At 53.8% G+C, this 17,692-nt stretch overlaps 8 protein-coding genes across 8 annotated transcripts; 5 read left to right on the forward strand and 3 right to left on the reverse strand.

Moving 5' to 3' along the window:
• Positions 1-322: 322 nt before the first annotated feature.
• M406DRAFT_257544 (RCC1/BLIP-II) lies at positions 323-907 on the forward strand (the record flags this gene model as incomplete). The annotated part of the gene is made up of 1 exon (XM_040917180.1): positions 323-907. A coding segment is annotated over one exon (585 nt), but the record flags the coding sequence as incomplete, so codon positions are not given.
• On the reverse strand, positions 906-2,221 carry M406DRAFT_346040 (N-terminal nucleophile aminohydrolase). Its single transcript, XM_040922135.1, has 5 exons — positions 2,118-2,221; positions 2,028-2,047; positions 1,888-1,938; positions 1,206-1,820; positions 906-1,108 (listed from the first exon to the last, which is right to left on the reverse strand). Exons 1-5 carry the CDS (start codon positions 2,159-2,161, stop codon positions 990-992), a joined length of 849 nt encoding a protein of 282 aa, XP_040776802.1. The 5' UTR covers positions 2,162-2,221; the 3' UTR covers positions 906-989.
• Positions 2,222-2,536: 315 nt separating this feature from the next.
• Positions 2,537-3,478, forward strand: M406DRAFT_356080 (uncharacterized protein; the record flags this gene model as incomplete). The annotated part of the gene is made up of 2 exons (XM_040923352.1): positions 2,537-3,132; positions 3,289-3,478. Coding segments are annotated over exons 1-2 (549 nt in total), but the record flags the coding sequence as incomplete, so codon positions are not given.
• Positions 3,479-3,589: 111 nt separating this feature from the next.
• M406DRAFT_322110 (uncharacterized protein) lies at positions 3,590-4,380 on the forward strand. Its single transcript, XM_040919602.1, has 2 exons — positions 3,590-3,806; positions 3,864-4,380. Exons 1-2 carry the CDS (start codon positions 3,768-3,770, stop codon positions 3,993-3,995), a joined length of 171 nt encoding a protein of 56 aa, XP_040776804.1. The 5' UTR covers positions 3,590-3,767; the 3' UTR covers positions 3,996-4,380.
• A 1,319-nt stretch (positions 4,381-5,699) lies between these two features.
• M406DRAFT_38663 (family 34 glycosyltransferase) lies at positions 5,700-6,983 on the forward strand (the record flags this gene model as incomplete). The annotated part of the gene is made up of 3 exons (XM_040924066.1): positions 5,700-6,039; positions 6,172-6,620; positions 6,762-6,983. 3 exons carry the CDS (start codon positions 5,700-5,702, stop codon positions 6,981-6,983), a joined length of 1,011 nt encoding a protein of 336 aa, XP_040776805.1.
• Positions 6,984-7,539: 556 nt separating this feature from the next.
• On the reverse strand, positions 7,540-9,004 carry M406DRAFT_356082 (uncharacterized protein). The gene is made up of 2 exons (XM_040923353.1): positions 8,079-9,004; positions 7,540-7,919 (listed from the first exon to the last, which is right to left on the reverse strand). The coding sequence occupies exons 1-2, from the start codon at positions 8,976-8,978 to the stop codon at positions 7,575-7,577; spliced, it is 1,245 nt and encodes a 414-aa protein (XP_040776806.1). The 5' UTR covers positions 8,979-9,004; the 3' UTR covers positions 7,540-7,574.
• A 3,069-nt stretch (positions 9,005-12,073) lies between these two features.
• On the forward strand, positions 12,074-13,990 carry M406DRAFT_38827 (uncharacterized protein; the record flags this gene model as incomplete). The annotated part of the gene is made up of 5 exons (XM_040924075.1): positions 12,074-12,103; positions 12,227-12,326; positions 12,407-12,555; positions 12,817-13,733; positions 13,927-13,990. 5 exons carry the CDS (start codon positions 12,074-12,076, stop codon positions 13,988-13,990), a joined length of 1,260 nt encoding a protein of 419 aa, XP_040776807.1.
• Positions 13,991-15,121: 1,131 nt separating this feature from the next.
• M406DRAFT_276542 (PLP-dependent transferase) lies at positions 15,122-17,207 on the reverse strand (the record flags this gene model as incomplete). The annotated part of the gene is made up of 3 exons (XM_040918287.1): positions 15,122-16,285; positions 16,374-16,979; positions 17,107-17,207. The coding sequence occupies 3 exons, from the start codon at positions 17,205-17,207 to the stop codon at positions 15,292-15,294; spliced, it is 1,701 nt and encodes a 566-aa protein (XP_040776808.1). The 3' UTR covers positions 15,122-15,291.
• Between the last annotated feature and the right edge of the window lie 485 nt (positions 17,208-17,692).

Here is a 17,692-nt window from a genome sequence, read left to right on the forward strand (position 1 = left end):
TCAAGATTGAGCATGTGCAGACGTTCCTGTCACACACCATTGTAGAATGTGCTCATCATGTAGTAAGGACGGCAGGCTACTTCCCCAGAGAGCACTTGCAGCTGTACCAAAAAGACCCTGAAGCATATCGCACTATGGCTGAGGCATCCAATGGACTCGTCGTACGTTCTCACCAGTCTCGCTCACTATACATCATCAAGTACAGTCAGCCAAAAGGAAGAAAGAAAAAAACTACTCACACGAGCACTGTCTGTAGGTTATCAGGACCCCGAGTGGTGCTGTGAAGCAGTTCAACTCCCTCAAGGACGTCCTCGATAGTGCGCCAGGCCAAGAGCTCCCGGCTCTCCAGGACTGTGTTCAAGTGGTCGCTTACGACGCGGGCTTTGCGGCCCTCACCTCGACGGGTAGCGTGTATACCTGGGGAGATGAGCGCTATATGCCATGTCTCGCGCGGGATCTGGACGAGTTCAGCCCATCAGACAAGCCGGGCCTAGTCCATTCCCTGCAGGATCTGCCTACCGGTCCTATCACAAAAATAGCTGCTGGCGGATATATCCTCGCTGCGCTGACCAAGGGAAACGACCTGTACGTCTGGGGCGGCCATCTCGGCAAGAGGACACTACCTGTAGACCTCGTTGGCGGGCCTACTCCTATGGACATCGATGACCACGACATAGCCGACGTTGCTGTCGGGGACGCTCATCTAATCGTCCTGACCACACATGGCCACGTCTTTGTCATTGGTGATAACAGGAACGGACAACTGGGCATAAAGTCTCAGCGCGCAGACGTTTGGGAGGAGGTCGAGCTGGACTTGTCAGACAAAACGACACCCGTGGCGGTCGTAGCCGGGCCGAGGGGCTCTTTCATCACTGTCGAGAGATTGCCACATTCATCCGGGATATAATTTCATGACATCAAGTTATCCGTCCGTTGCCTTCTATGCATCTGCTCTATGGTACAGCCGTGGATCACCGGTGATTATTAAATCATAGGTTCGTAAGATAATCCTCAATCTCCTGGGGACTCAGTTTTCGGAAACGCGGGCCCTTGGCACCCTCGACTCCCTCCACGCCGAGAAGATGGTCTGCTGGAGGTCCAACAATGCCTAGTCATGCCAGTCAGTTGGTCGGTTTGAAAGTCCTGTAACAGGGTTGTCTTTGAGGGGGTGGGGAAGAGGGTAGAAGGGGGAAAACGGTGCTCACCAATCTCGATGGTCTCGCCATTCATCTCGCCCTCGATCGTCTCCTTCAGCGTCAACAGTGCGATGTGTACTGCATCCTCCAGCTCCAGACCCTCTGTATACCGCTTCTCCAGGAATGTCTTGGCCGACGTGGCACTCTTTCCGATGGCCGTGGCCTTCCATGGGAAATAGCTGCCCGAGGGGTCAACCTGGTACAGCATAGGGCCGCCCTTCAGGATACCGCCCGTCTTGCCCGAAAGCTTTTTCACGCCACCCTCCCCCTCCACAGACTTGGCAGCCTTCTCGACCTCCTCCTCTGGCAGGACACCCTCGTCCCAGCCTGCGATCAGCAAGCTGACACCATACGGCCGCACGCCTCCAGACTGCGTTGCCTCCTGCACGACCCTGGCGACGTCCTGCACCAATATCCTTGTGGGTGGATACTCGTTGTAGATGCGCTTGTATTCGGTGTGCGAAACCTTCCGTGCCTTGTTGACCAGGACTCTGTAGTCGGGACCCATGCCGGAGTAGACCATGCCAATGTTGGGGGTGATGAGGCTGATCTTGGACAAGGACGAGGGGTCGGCGAGGGGTGAGGAGGACTTCTTCTCGGTGGCGAGGACTATGCCATTGGTAGCTGTTATTCTATGTCAGTATGGAACGCAGGGGTAGCCTCAAGTCAGCCGGGGATCTCGTCTACTTGCCCTTGATGCCGAGTGCCGTCACACCTTGGTTGACGGCGTTCAGGGCATACTCTGTTCGAATCTGTCAGTCCAATGCCCTGCTCAACATGAGATATCTCAAGGGGACAGGTTCTGTTCTCAGCTGCGAGAACAATACTGACCAATCTGCACCAGCTTGCCACTATTTCCTCGTGGGTTAGCACAAACGCTCACATGTCGTCCACATGTGTCAAGCATGCAAAGAAGCTCACCTGGGGGAGAAGGTCGTGAGAGAGAAAGAGTATCGATCGGCCATGATTACTTGTCGATTACAGCCAGATTTGTGTTCGGGAGGTTTCTCAGAGACTGGCTGTTATGGGAATGAAGAATGGGTGGTGCACACGACGGGTGCGAGGTTGCGGGTTGGTCAAGGTTGTGGTGTATGGAAGCTCCAAATAGGCACGACCACTTGCGCGTTCGAAGGTGGCTCTCAAAACGTCAGCCGCGGCGGGAAGCTGGGGCCGCGCTTGGGCCACACCACAGACGCCTGGAAGCTAGGTTGCCGGCGGCACCTTCCAGCTGTCCAAACCCACTCAAGCTCCCCCCTTGCAAGTGCCTGGAAGCTCTTTCTCTTTTCTGTGTCTCGCAGCTAGAATCTTCCCTTTAACACCAACCACAACAGGCAGCCTCACTCACAACAGTTGCCACTCCACACGTGTGCTGACCTCGAGGTAATGTCTGTATTTAGACAACGTTTTTCAGTTTCGTCTCCATGATCTGCAAGCAGGCGAATTCGGCAGGTTGTTACGTTTTCTAACATAAAATGCTGCCGGATTGACAATTTGTCATCCGTTCTTTGGATCGTTTTCCCTTCTGTCGCCGACGAACTACTTTACCAGCTTCTGCACAAAGATCGATACGACGCTATGTCTGATCATGGTGTTTTCGCAGACGCCACGGTTCCAGAGCCGACGTGGTCTTGGGGTGATTCTCCTGGGCAACCGGGCGAGCCGGTCCCTGAGGTACCACCACCTGCTGCGGAAACTTTCGAATCTGGTGGTGGGTCTGATGCCGCGCAGGACCATGATGCCCACGCTGCAGCTGCGGACTCGAACGAGGCAGATGGGGCGAGATACAAACCCCGGACCTGCAGGATATGTTTCGAAGAGGTGCAACCAACATTTGACTTTCCTAGCACGACCACACAGTTCCTGGGAAGGAAGCCTCGCGTCCGATACATCTCGGAAGACCCGGAGTTTGGGAGACTTATGCGGCCTTGCAAGTGCAGTATGTCAAATCTGTATTGCTCACGGCTCATCCGTCGTCCTGGTCGATAATGACTCCCTTGGAAAGCCGTCTGGAGCTCACCTCTCTTCATATCTTTACTCACAGCTGTGTGAAAAAGACCAATCACGCAGGAACATTTGCTGACCCCCATAATAGAAGGTTCCCAGAAGTATGTTCATGAAGGCTGTCTTCGCGCATGGAGAATGGCCTCGCCAGCGCAGCGCAACCTGTGGGAATGTCCGACCTGCAAATACACGTACCGCCTGGAACGGCTGACCTGGGGAAGGTGGGTCAGTAGCAAGGTCGTACGAGCAGCCCTCACCGTACTGATAGTGCTGCTGGCCGTCTTCGTACTCGGGTTTGTTGCCGAGCCCATTCTTCGCCTGGGAACACTTGACCCAGTGGCGAACTTGTTAGACTTCACCTTTGGGTTGGACGATGACTATGATGAACTAGGTGACTGGATCCCTGATGAGCTGCCTGATACGTGGTCATGGCATTTCACCAGGGGCTTCCTTGCTCTTGGTCTAGTGGGCTTTTTCAAGTCATTCCTCATAGCCAGACCATGGCAGTGGTGGAATGTCCGGGTCGGCGGTAGACGTCGGGGAGGACGTGATCGACTTGAGAACATCAACATGTTTGTGGTTATGATTGGAGTAGCGACATTCCTGATAGTAGGCTGTCACTGTGCTTGAACACGTATGGTGGACGATCTTGCTAACGTTGACTAGGCTGTCTGGAAGGGCGTCAGCGCCTTGTCTGCCCGGTTCCTAGAGAAGTTCAGCGACACGATCATCGACGTCCCAGGGGATGACGATGACGAGGATGGAGATGTAGGAGCCGAGACGAAGAAAGAGCAATGATTTCCCACAATCTATCGCGCGCTCCCTGTCCGTCGTCAAGCCGACTTCACTATGCATGACCCCAGCTCCTTTCTTATGGAACCGCACACTCTTAAGTTGCCTCGGATCTGCTCTACCATGCTGTTGCAACTAGTCTGTATGCGAAGATGAAGGTCTCGTCACTTCCTAGGACTGTGGGCGTTTTGTTCACCTTCCACCATGGACCAGTACGAGCATGTCAACTCGGACGCTGGGGAAGAGATCCTCGGGCCTCTTCCTCATTCTTGGTCTGCTCTTCGGGCCGCATGGTCACATTTACGGAGGCGCAGCTTCAGCAGCAGATTGATACATTTTTGAGTAAATACTGTGCTAGCGTCAGTGTACCAAGTCATACCAATTCATTCCTACCACTTAGCCAATATCGCCAAAATCCTGGAAGAGTACGATCAGTGGTTCACTCAAGGCCAGCATTCGATGAAGGGGGAATTATGAGGAAAGTTAGTATACGGGACAGAAGGAGGCCGCTGTCAGCTTTATTTCCTTAGGACTGGAGGAGCTCTCGCAGGGGTGCTTTCTTCAGGTGAGAGGCGAGAGAGGTCTGACTGGTCGGCTCTCGCAGAAACCATTCTCTCCTTACAAATTCCCGTGGTGTAGTGTCATCTGCCATACCATTCACAAGCGATTCTGTCTGCAGGTCTTTCTATTCGTTTCCTGCGTGTTACGGCAAGCTGCAGGATCCCTAAAAGAGTGCTCGGTGCTGATTGTATTTGACAGGTGGATCAGAGCCGAAATGGGGTCCTAGTCCCTGAAATAATGTAGTATGTGCTTTTAAGGGTCCATTTTGACGTAGCAATCGATGTACTGGAAAAGTCCATGGCATCACATACCTCGGTCGTTGTACCCTCTCAACAGGTATGCACGCAGATGGATGGCGGCGCATCTAGCGAGCGAGCAGTTGAGCCTGGCTCTGGGCCTGAACTGAGCCCCTGAGAGCAGAGTTCGGGGAGTCAGCCGTCAGCACTTGACTCTTCATCCTTCATACAATTTAGTTTGTTGTACTGTGGTAAATGGGTAACGGTGGTACCGTAGTAAGCGCAATGCAGCTGATTTCCTCGTACTGCAGTACCATCTAAGTACCTATAAGCACCCACTATTGGGCAACCAATATTGTGCAATTGCTCTCTCACCACCACCAACAACAACCACGACCACCACAATTTTGTCGCACCTACCGACGACGTCTTCTCTTTTGATTTTTTTGAGCGTCGCCTCTTGAGGAATTGTTATTGCGCGCACATTGCTTTAGCCATATTCGTCCGTCCGGGTCTGAGACATCGGCGCTAGCCCCGAGGCATTCTTTTTGTTCGGCGCTCGCCCGAGCGATCAGAAGCCACGACGAGCATCTCCTGAACCGCCACCCGAAAGCAGCACTCGCGCCGCCTTACGACGACGATATAATCACTCATATTGCTACCTCTGTTGCTCACCGCGCGCTCCATCCGCCGGCGACAGCTACGTGTGTACTTGACAGCCCGATTCCACTTGCCGAGGTTGGCTCCTCCATCACCGCCGCCGCCGCCACCGCCGCCGCCGCACCCACCGCAGCCCTGAGGGGCCTGCCCCAATCCGACTCACGAGCTTCGACGATCGCGAAAATACCCCTTCGACGTGCAATCCTTTCCCCCTTCCTGCCGAACTTCGCCTCATCTTAGAACCCTCGGAACCATGCATCTTCCGTACCCTGCGCGGAAGGACTCGAACCCGGCGCCGTTCCAACCCCGCAGCAGCAGCAGCAGGTTACAATCTGTCAGGCGCCTCGCCCTGCCGCGGCGGTACCGACAACATGCGGTCGCGATCGCAGTCTTTGTCCTGATCGCGCTGGTGTGGCTTGTCACGCGCGGCAGCAGCTCGACGCCAGCCGCCGGCGGGCCCTTGGGACTGGCGAACCATGTCCCATCGGGGAGACCGCCCGCGGTGATTGTGACGGTGCTAGACGAGAGGAGGTTTGGATCCAAGTATACAGAGTTGTTGAAGGAGAACAGGAAACTTTACGCCGAAAGGCATGGTACGTCACCGCCCCCAAGAAAAAGGTGTGGCCACAGGGTTTTGTATCGATGAGGAAGAACAGGAGGTAGAGAACCGTGTCTCAAGGCAAGAGGAATGCAGCAAAAAGGAGGACATCAGGCTGACTGAAGAGGACGGATTTCTCCGTCATCAGGCTACATAACATTCTTCCCGCAGGTCGGCGACTACGACCTCAAGAAGTCCCCGAGCTCATGGACCAAAATCGTCGCGATGCGCCACGCCATGACCAAGTTTCCTGACGCGTCGTACCTGTGGTACGTGGACGTCGACACGTTCATCATGAACCCGCAGATATCGGTGGACAGAGACGTCATGGCGCCCGCAAAACTAGAGGCTACAATGATTGTCGACCACCCCGTCGTCCCCCCGGACAGCATCATCCACACGTTCTCGCACCTGGGCGGCGGAGACGTGGACTTGGTGCTGACCCAGGACAAGGAGGGCCTGGTGACGTCGAGCTTCGTGCTGCGCAACTCAGAGTGGTCGCGGTACCTCCTCGAGACCTGGTTCGACCCGATCTACCGGAGCTATAATTTTCAAAAGGCCGAGACGCATGCACTGGTAGGTAATGCAAGAAAAAAAGAAGCAGAAGAAGAAGAAGAAGAAGAAGAAGAAGAAGAAGAAGAAAGAAACAAAACGCCTCCACGCATAGTCGGTTAGTCCTGAGGGACAAGTCCAACAAACGGCTGACGTCTAGAGCAGGAACACATTGTCCAGTGGCACCCGACCATCCTGTCGAGACTGGCCCTGGTGCCCCAGCGAACTATCAACTCGTACTCAAAAGCCGGTACCGGCGAGGAGTACCAGACTGGCGATCTTGCCGTCCGCTTCCCCAAGTGCGCGAAATCAGTCCAGAAGACGACCTGCGAGGCCGAGGCGGAGCCTTGGGCCATGGTGTGGAGGTCAGCCTATAGAAATCGGTGACCTGTGGGCAATCATAGCTGTTTGAATAGAAACGGTTTTCGGGGTAAATTTTTCCATACTCGGACTGTTTTTCTCAATCTCTCTCCAGTGGGGGGGGGGGGGGCGTTTGACATGGGAAATGTGGCGTTCATGGGGGGACAAAGGTTTTGTCTGGGTTCTGGGTTTTGTCAGGTGCCATCTTGATTTTTGGTGCATAAAGAAAGAAACAGACACACACACACACACACAGAGAGAGAGAGAGAGAGCTACTTGCTTTCATTCAAAGCGTGGCATTGAAATGTGGTTGGTATATAGGACGCAAGAATATGTCCATCGATTCTTACAGTGATTGAGTCTTTGAAAACTGAACAAGCTGTTCAAAGACACCTTTTTAATCGTCCACCTCGCGAGCCGCCACCTCTTCTTTGACTCACCTGGAATGTTCTTTGGTCTGTGTATACAAACACTCACACTCACACAGGGAGAAGGAGTGGAAATGGATCTGTCGTCTACGACTACGGTACAGACTCTTTCACTAGGTATCACTATAATAGAAGAAAGAGCAGGACCTCGCAACCACCTCGACAAAGATTGTTTTACGATAATTCTCACTCAACTCATCGTCATCGACGACGGGGTCGCCGCCAGCGTAGACAGCATGCTCGAATCCTCATCTCCAGAGACGAATGAGGAGCTGCCCCTCCTGGCCGCGAACCGCTCCCGCAGGTTTCTCCAGTCGTCCTTCCAGTTGCGGATGGACCTGTCCAGCTCCGGATCAGCGCCTTCGGGGACGTAGCCCATACAGCGTACCTCGATGGCGCGCAGCTCCAGGCGTAGGTGCTTCAGCTCTGCTTCGTGATCGGCCACGACATCCTCGAGCCGGCTGATGGCGGTGGTGCTATCGAGGAGACGCTGATTTGCCATCTCTTCTCGCTTGATAAGTACTGCGTGTAAATGCTGTTTCATGAGAAAAAAGCCGTGGTCAGTAACCGTATGCGCTTGACTAAAACATTGGGCCGGGGGAAGGAGGGGGGAGGGAGTTTAACACAAAAAAAAAAAAAAGAAGGGGGGGGGGGGGGAGCGGCAGAGAGAAAGGGAATTAAGGGAAGGAATCACATCTGACTCTTCGCGCCGCACCCGAAGGCTCTCTATGACGGTGGCCATCTCCGAACACAGCTTCTCGGCCTCCATGACGACGGTCTCTGCCACCTCCGAAGATATCCTCGGCGGCGTCGTACTGGTGCCGGCATCTGCTGAGTCAAGACGCTCGACCGGTGGTCGCTGCTGGCGGCTTGTCGTTATCTCGGAGGGGACAGGTAGGGACTGCGAGTTCTGCACCGCGGCGGCAGGCCCCTCCCGGCCTGCTGTTGACGGGCGCCCCTGTTGCTGGAAGCGGGACATGAACCACGAGGGGCTCATGGGGGCCATGATGCCCAGTGAGCTGTTGTCGCGGCCACGAGGCGATTCGCCGCCGGGCGGCAGCTGCAGCGACCCTTTCCTTCTTCTCCTCCGCCTACTTCCGAAACCCGTCCTCACATCCGTCTCATCCCTCCTCGTCGAGCTCGAGTGCCGGCTTGCGCTCCGGTCCCTGCTCCCGGCCCCACGCAGCGTCCTCTCCATATCGTCGACCTGCTTATGCAGGGCCTCCACGCTAGCAGCCCTTACGCTCGCCGCGGTGCTCAGCTTCTCAGCTAGGTCATTCAGCCGCTGCACGAGCACGTCGCGGCTGTCCTGAGTGACGTCGTCTGCCGCCGAGCCCTCTGAAAGGGAGTCCGTGTCATCGTCAACGCCCGTATCACTGGTCATAACATCGTCGCCGTCATCCGAGCCCGAGGGAGGCGGCTCGACAGCAATCCTGACGGGGCTGGATCTATCGGAGTGGTGGCGGACGAGGTCATGTTGGTGGTGCGAGGAAGAGGGGCGGGAAGGCAGCTGATGGGAGGAGCGTGCGCTGCCGAGGTTGCCTGAGGAAAACTGAGGTCGTAAAGGCGAGAAGGGGGAGATGTGGAAGTTCATTGGGAGTTAAGAGGAGGGTGTATGTGTGTATGTGTGTGTGTGCGCGCGCACAAGACTGCGCATCGCCCAAAAGGAGGGAAGTGAGTGAGTGAATGTATGAGTGAGTTGTCTCTGCAACTCAGCAGCAGCTTGTCGACCAAAAGATGTTGTAGGCACGTACTCTGTCTCGTTGGTGAAGGATGCTCGGAATGGCCCCTGCCTCTACTGCTACCTCACTAATTAAGTACTTAGTACTGCTGTGTGCTCTCCTTAGCTGGGGCGGCAGCGGCGTCCGTGGGTGTTAGTACTGTACGGTCAACAGGTCAATATGAAGGACACTTTTCTTCTTCTTCGGGTTATTCCATACTTCTTCACCAATTCCCTTAGCACAGGGTGAAAGCTTGGGTGTGCTGGCCAATTGATTGTTGCTCGTGGGGGACGGTCGAAAAGCGCATCCTCAGCCCCTGAGTATTCTGAAAGTCAAGCAGAAACGATGGGGAACAATTAATTACGGGCCTGATGGATCATCAAATGATGTGGCATGACAGCTTCATGATTTGTTGTCTAGCACCCTGCAACGGTTCTCAGTGGGACCCCTGCATTATCCATTGGACCTGGGAAATCTTATTTTCTTTCCTCTTTCCTTCCACCTTCTTATGCACCTCCATGCTGAATTGATATGCACAGGAGTAAATCAAAAGACGTGCGTTCCAGTCTGCTCAGGCCCAAACTGTACACAGTATTAACGAACTAACCCATTGATATAGAGTAGATGAACACCACCCTACTAAAGTGGATATTACCCATTCGAATAATAGTATGTTGACGTCTCTCTGGTCCCAATTTTGCCGTTGCCAACGTGTAAGTCGACCCCTGGCGAGGCTATGAAATACAGTAAATCATGCAGAGTACTACAACGCCTGCACAGCCAAACACGCATTTTCACATGACTACTTACTAAGGACTTGAGTACTAAAATCAAATACCAAAGCATCAACGTTATTCTGTATGATATCATAACATAGCAAGATGCTGACTATGAGACTAAGTACAACGGTTTCACGGACTTCGGCTCAAGCACTTGGAGTATCTCGGGACCAGCACAGACAGCTACACTTGTTCAAGAAAACAAAACTGCATTCAATTCGTACCTGGGCAAGGAAATTTCAAGGAATATGGCTACACCAGAATAATACATTTTTAGAATGAATGGTAATTAGCTGACAAGATCATATCACGGAGGTCAGTTAAGCATTCAAACCTTGGGCTAAATCTCACAGTTCGCTTCACATTGGAATATCTTTGATGCAGGTGGCTGGCTGGAGTGGAAAGGTGAAGAAAATAAGAAAGAAAGAAATAATAACGAGCAAGAGGAAGGATGAAGAATGGGAAGACAAGGAAGACACTGCTGCCCAGCTCGCATCATAGGGTGGACAGTGAACAGTATAAGCAGATCCTCGATGGCTATAAGGCATGCCTCGAACCCATTCGGATCTGGTGGGGTGCTCAGCAGGAAGACAGAGAGGAGGATGGGGAGCAGTGTCTGTGATTACTGTGGCCTCGGAATCTGGATCTGGATCTGGATCAGTTGGTAGCAGCAGTGGTAGCTTGCACTATGTTTGTTCACTTTGCTGGCAAGGGAAATATGAAGATGGCATAGTGGAAGTGGGCCGTTTTTAAAGAAAAGTATGGAGTACTGCAGTAGTAATATGACGAATATTCCAGCAGCCAATCAGTTGAGCCTAAAATAGTATTACTATGTCATAATTTGAGGCAGGAAGCTCGCCAGCCTTTTGGTCAGAGTTATAGTAATCAAATGGGCAGATTCGGTTGCCATTCGTTCCCGTACGACTTCTATCTAGGAGGAATGAAAGAAGGCAGAGAAAAGAAAGGGGGGGGGGAGGGGGAGAAGAAGAAGAGAGCACAGCAAGAAGTCTTTCCACTATTCTTCTTTCAAGCCTGTCCAAGTACTTCCCTAGTATATCCAGCCAGCCTTTGCACCCCCTCATTTGCTATGATCTTCTCAGCAGTGCACGTAGGGGATTTATGTGTGGTTTCATGCAGAACTCAGCTGAGTGCTAAAGAACATGACAGCATACATGTACTCTTACTGTACATAGTAGCAAGGCCGTGACCTGATATCACAATGACTGTTGCAATGGTACTACTGTTTAGTAAGGCGGTCTGGAGGTGAACCACCTGTCGGGACAAGGGACTGCCTACATGTAGTGCTGCCGGAAACATGGAAGCCCCAGATTGACTACTACTATGGTTACAGCGGTACAATACAGTAGTACCGCACTACTGCAGCTGTAATACTGCCCGCTGTTAGTGGTGCACAGGAGAGGGGATGGGTGCCCCACCACTAATGAACTGACTAGCTTGCCCTTCCAAAAGCCTAGCAGCAAGGGAAAATGCCGGCCTAGAGACACAGAAACATAGCGTGAGAAGGAGGGGAATGGAGAGAGAGAGAGAGAGAGAGAGAGAGAGAGAGAGAGAGAGAGAGAGAGTCCACTGAAATGACCACCACTGTCCACCACTACTGACTGAACTTCGGCACCTGCTGTCACACATTCTGTTTTCTTGTGCTTCTCCAAGAATCACCAGTCTTCATTTCTCCCTGACTGACTCTTCTCCTCTCCAAGTTGTGCATCGTTCTGTGCAACAATTCTTCTTCTTGATAATCCATCCCAATTACACTCTTCACCCCTTCCTCTTCGTCAAATCCCCACAGATTTTTGTGGTATTTTTATTTTCCCTCCCTGTCCAGTTCACACAGAGAGAGAGACAGAAAGTTGTTGCGTCATTCTCATCCTACCTCCAGTTCCCTCCCACCCGGGAAACCCCCAACCCAAAATCCAATATCGATAAAGTCCCGCCGCGCCTTGCCTCGGCTAAGCGCGCTCTTCCTCGACGACAAGACTCATCCGTCAAGTCAGTTCAAGGTCCCCTGCGACCCTCGACCCATTTCGCGCTGCCCACCCAACCTTTTCCACAGGCCAAAAAAAAAAGACACCAATTGCCGTACTCGAGGCATGACACGACCTTCAATGGTGCAATCATAGATCGAAGAGCTGTCTTTCTGGGAACCGTGGGGGCCCACGCGACGAACCAAGATGTCGTGGAAGAAGAGCGATCGGCTCATGGTGCGCATATTCTCTCTCTCCTCCTCACTCCCGCCAAAACTGCTTGGCACGTGCCTATGCCTGTGTCGATGATGGACGGCCTCAACTGACACATATGCAACACTATCACCACCCGTAATACAGAAGAGCATTGCGCACTTCTCCAAGTTCCCAGCGACTGGTGTCTCCCTGCGTCAGATGGTGCAGTTTGGCGAGAAGCCCTCTACTGGTAGGTTTGCTGGTTGTCGACGGCGGTGTGCCGTGGTTCCGGTCCTCAATGTGGTGGCTGCTCTTCGTATGGCTCACAGCTCGACCCCCTTCCAGGTACCCTTTTCCGCGCGTCACAGTTCCTCGCCGAGGAGCTTCCCATACGGCTGGCCCACCGGGTCGAGGAGCTCAACAATCTCCCCGATGGCCTGAGTGAGATGCCCTCCGTCAAGAAGGTGTCTGACTGGTATGCACAGTCATTTGAGGTTCGTCCAACACCCCGTCTACCTCATTGGTTCCCTCTTCTTCGTCTTCTTCGTCCTCCTTCAACTCTCTCTCCTCCCATGACACACAGGCACACAGGGAGAGAAAGAGAGAGAAGAGACAAGGTCAGTCTTTGGGCGAATGGTAGCTGACGATGCTTGGCCTCCCCTCTCTTTCAACAGGAGATCACAGAGCTCCCACGGCCACAGCTTCCCCAAGACGTGCGGAACCGGCTCATGAAACCCTCCAAGGGCTCCGGCAAGGGCTATCTTCTGTCCGAGGCGACCTCTAACCCCAGCATAGAAGAGGGCCAGTACTCCTCCATGCCCAGTCAGCAAAACGGCAGCGGCAATGGCAATGCATGGGCCAAGAAGTACCAGGCGTCACGGCGGTACTTTGCCATGGTCGACGACACGGGCGACTGGCCGCCAGACCTGTACTTGTACAACCAAAAGTTCGCGCAGACGCTCCACAAGATCAAGAGACGACATGACGGCGTGGTGACGACGATGGCGCAGGGCATCCTCGAGTACAAGCGCAAGCGCCAGCGGATGCAGATCGACAACACGATCCAGTCGTTCCTGGACCGCTTCTACATGTCGCGCATCGGGATCCGCATGCTCATCGGCCAGCACATCGCCCTAAGCGACCAGAACCACTATACTGACCCCAACTATGTCGGCATCATCTGCACCAAGACCAACGTCATGGAACTCGCCCAGGAGGCCATCGAGAACGCCCGCTTCGTCTGCGAGGACCACTACGGCCTGTTCGAGGCCCCCAAGATCCAGCTCGTGTGCAACCCGAACCTGAACTTCATGTACGTCCCGGGCCACTTGAGCCACATGCTCTTCGAGACCCTCAAGAACTCGCTGCGCGCCGTCGTCGAGGCCCACGGCCAGGATAAGCAGGAGTTCCCCGTCACCAAGGTCATCGTCGCCGAGGGTAAGGAGGACATCACCATCAAGATCTCCGACGAGGGCGGCGGCATCCCACGCAGCGCCATCCCCCTGGTCTGGACGTACATGTACACCACCGTTGACCGCACCCCGAGCCTCGATCCGGACTTCGACAAGAGCGACTTCAAGGCGCCTATGGCGGGGTTCGGATATGGCCTGCCCATCTCGAGACTATATGCTCGGTACTTTGGTGGCGATCTGAAATTGATCAGCATGGAAGGGTAAGTAAATGAACCCTCTGCTCTTCCCCAGAGGGATAAAGTTCATCGTGACGGCAAGGAGTGTGTGATGCTGGTGTGGGGGGCCCAGGGGTTGGAGATTGGATGATGAAAGGGCCAAGACAAAACCCAATGAATCAGGGCATGAATCAGAACTTGTCAAGGCTGAGACTGACCTTGTGACACACAACGACAGATATGGCACTGACGTCTACCTCCACCTGAACCGACTGTCGAGTTCCTCGGAACCTTTACAATAGCAATCAGCAGTCATGAGGGATGTTGTGAGGTCCCAGGGATTGACGTTGGGGATGAGGTATATACTGCACAAGAGGCTCAAGAGCCCACATGAGATGGAAGTGTCAGAGAGGCGACAGGTTGGTGACGCTGAGGACCTGGTCAAGCAGGGTGATCCAGGAACTGGCCAGTTTCGGGATCGTAATGCTGATCTTTAAAGAGAAGGCAGAGGGACCAAATGTTGGTTTTTTTTTTTCTTTCTATTTTGGGGCAGGGGGGTAAACCAGAGGATCAAGGGGCTCAAGTCATTTGTTGTTGGCTCTATTCTTCTCTGTGATGATGCACCACATGACCACTCGAGTGGGAGGTGTGATGTTGGAATTATGTTCAGAGCAAAGAAACAAAGAACCTCTCTTTGTGTTTGGACAGTCTTGTCCTACGTGCCAGGACACAGTGGGAAAGAGAGTTTGCCGGGGGGCGGGGAACTATGAAAAGCCTCTGGAACTTCGAGACATGATGGAAGGTCTCATGCAAGATGGTCACTTGAAAAGTTGTGTCCATCTCCCACTACAGGAAATTATTCCATGGGCAAGGGGAGACTTTGTTTTCAATGATAACCAAGGCATAACAGGCTTTACAACCGGAATGATTCAGGGAAAGGTGAAGCCCCAAGGTTTTGGGAAGGGTACAAAAACATTTTTGGTGCCTGGCCTGCGGAGGGAGGAGAGGAAAGGAGAGGGAAGGGGGGGGTTCCCTCCAAGATTCGGATGATGACTGCATAAAGTTTCAGTGGATTGTCTGTGTACAGGTCACAAAAGAGAGACAGGAGAGAAAAGAGGACAACCACAACAACTATTACTATTACTACTACTACTTGTTGGCCGAGGGACTGCCATCTAGTCTGTCCATCTTAGAGAAGGACCACAGACATAAACAAATAAATTACCTACAAGGACACAAACATTTCCTTCCTAGTGCAACCAATGAATGGGAAAACCTATATAGTGAGAAACTCATTTGGTAGTCTAGTCTAGTCTATAACCACTGTTGACATCCACGGAATCAAATCAGTCAGACAAGAAGAGAGAAACAGAGAGAGGCAACATTGGTGACAATGGCATTCATTCATTCGTTAGGTGTATGTATGGTGTACTTGCTCACGTGTATAAATGTGTAATAACTATGACTGTTCTTCCCACGATATGGTATCAATGCCCGATAAACCCTCTGCCTGCTCCAGTAACAGGGTGCTCCAAAAAACAGCAGTGCTCTAATATGTACTATGCTTCTTGTGCTTCTTTCTCTGCCTCATCTCCCCCCTTCTTCATGCCTTGTAGAGTGTATCCAGGAACCCTCTGGCCAGGTCCACTACAACTCCCTTATTGGGCAGGCTGCCCGCAACACCGTACAAGGCTGCTGAATCCCCTATCGCCTTGCCTTTAGCCCCCTTCCCCTCGACGACCCTCACCCTCTCCTTCTCCCTTTCGGCCTCGATGACCGCCTCCAGGTCGTCTGTGAGCTTCTCCCACACCTTCACGATGGGCATGGTCACGGCGACGTGCATGGCGGGCGGATCTTGGAGTGAGTTGAGGTGCCAGCCGCGGTGGGTCATCTCATCGGCGATGTCGTAGATGTTGAGGCTGCGCGCGGTGAAGGCCACGACGCTGACAAGCGGCTGGCCCATGATCTCCAGCTCGGCCGAGAGCACGGGCGACTCGCGTATGCGGTCGGCGATCTTCCTGGTCGTGCCGACGATCTTGACGCACGAGTTGAGATAGCCTTCCTCACCCACGCTCATAAGGCTTGTCCAGCAGCCCGCGATCAGCGCGCCGGGACGGGACCCCGCCAGACCAGGGGAGGCATACACGCCGCCTGCCCAGTCTGGACTGACAAAGTACTGATACGCGCGCAACTCCTCAGTACGGTAAAGACAGACGCTGTTGCCCTTAGGCGCAAAGCCGTACTTGTGAGTGTCGCACGAAATTGACGTCACGCCGCGCAGACGAAAGTCGAAGGGCGGCACCTCGAAGCCGGCCTTGTCCAGGAAGGGCATCAGGAAGGACCCCAGACAGCAGTCCACGTGCAGGGGGATGTTGCGCCGCAGGGCGATCCTCGAGAGCCCCTGGATGTCGTCTATGATGCCGTGAGGGAAGTTGGGCGCGCTGCCCACGATCAGAACTGTATTGGCGTTGACCAACCTGGCGACCCGGCGCGTGTCGACCTGGTACCTGGGCGCAGGGCAGGGCACCAGCTGCATCTTGATCTTGAAGTACTCGCATGCCTTGCGGAAGGCCGTGTGCGCAGTGTCGGGCAGAATCCTGCGGAAAGACAAGAGTTTATTCTGGTCAGCAACCCTAATTAAGAAAAGAGAAAATCCTCGCGAGGGTGCCCAAGGAAGGCTCTTACATCTCGGGCTCCGTGATGCCGCGCTCAGCAAAGGCCTTCTGCCTCGCGCTCAAGCAGGCCATCAGGATGCTCTCGGTGCCACCGCTCGTGGTCACGCCGGCCCCGTGTGTGGGCGCGTGGAACAGCGACAGCACCATGGCCACGACCTCTGCCTCCATCTTGCGCACGCCAGGGAAGACATCCGGGTGAATGGGATTGGCGACGGTGAACTTTCCATAAGCCTCGGTCTGCAGCTTCAGCAGGGCGTCCTCGCCGTGGTAGACAGCACCCGAAACGTAGCCATCCTCCCAGCGGGTGTGGTCCAGATCGGCCAGCCTGGCCAGCTCGGCGCGGAGGTCGTCGTCGGACCAGCCCTGCTTAGGCAGGGCCAGGTAGCGCTTCTCGCCAGTCTTGATGAGCTTGAGCTGCAGTTTTGCCTTGGCCTCGTCGACCTGGGCCTTCACTTTGCTGCGGACTCCAGGCGCCTGCAGCAGCCATCCGTACGATATGCGGCGCGCGTCCGTGTACAGCTCGACGACAGTGCCGATGAGCCCGCGGCCCTTGAGCTTCCAGAAGGAGCGGCGGGTCCACCTGAGGAGAAAGTAGAAGAAGATGATGTTCTTGAGCCTGCGTAGTCCAGTCAGTCAGTCAGTCAGTCCCATTCCAGTCAAGTCGCTGAAGTGGCCCACTCCCGGGTTCCGAGGTAAGTTTGCTTTTTGTCATCCGATTGTTGCGCCAAGCCAACTCAACTTACAGCTCAAGGTTCAGGAACTGCAACGAGCTGCCAGCCCGCGACTTCTTGACGTTCGTGATTCCATCACGCAGGCTGACAGGCATGCGCGAGCTGCCGGGCATCTTGTCTGTCTATCCTGAGGAATTTAAAGACGCTGTTGTTGTAACTGTACTGGGGAGAGGTAGAAGGAATTGGACGAGGAAGGCTAAGGCAAAGAGCAGTGACAATTTGTACACATGAAAAAGGTGGCAGCCGAACCCCTCGTTGAGGCTTGAGAGATATGGCCTGGCAGGAAAATAGAGAGAAAGAGAGAGCCACAAAAGAAGGGGAGAAGGAAATTGTAGAATGGTAACCTGAGAGGGAGGGAAAGATCACGAGCCAAAGTTCCAGGCAAAAAGAAAAGGTGGTGTACCGAATCGGCGGGCACATGGGAAAACGGAAACGCTACTTCTGATTTGACGTCTTGTAATGACGCGGGCAAGAGCGAAGGGCCCTTACCCCTCTCCGCGGGTTCCGTTCCGGCGCGATCAAAATCGCATGTGCTAGTACAATCAGCCATTAGTTACTTCTTTAATTATCTATGCTTGGTGCATGGTACTCTGGTACA

This window comes from Cryphonectria parasitica, assembly GCF_011745365.1.
Source record: "Cryphonectria parasitica EP155 unplaced genomic scaffold M406scaffold_4, whole genome shotgun sequence".
Lineage (NCBI taxonomy): Eukaryota > Fungi > Ascomycota > Sordariomycetes > Diaporthales > Cryphonectriaceae > Cryphonectria > Cryphonectria parasitica.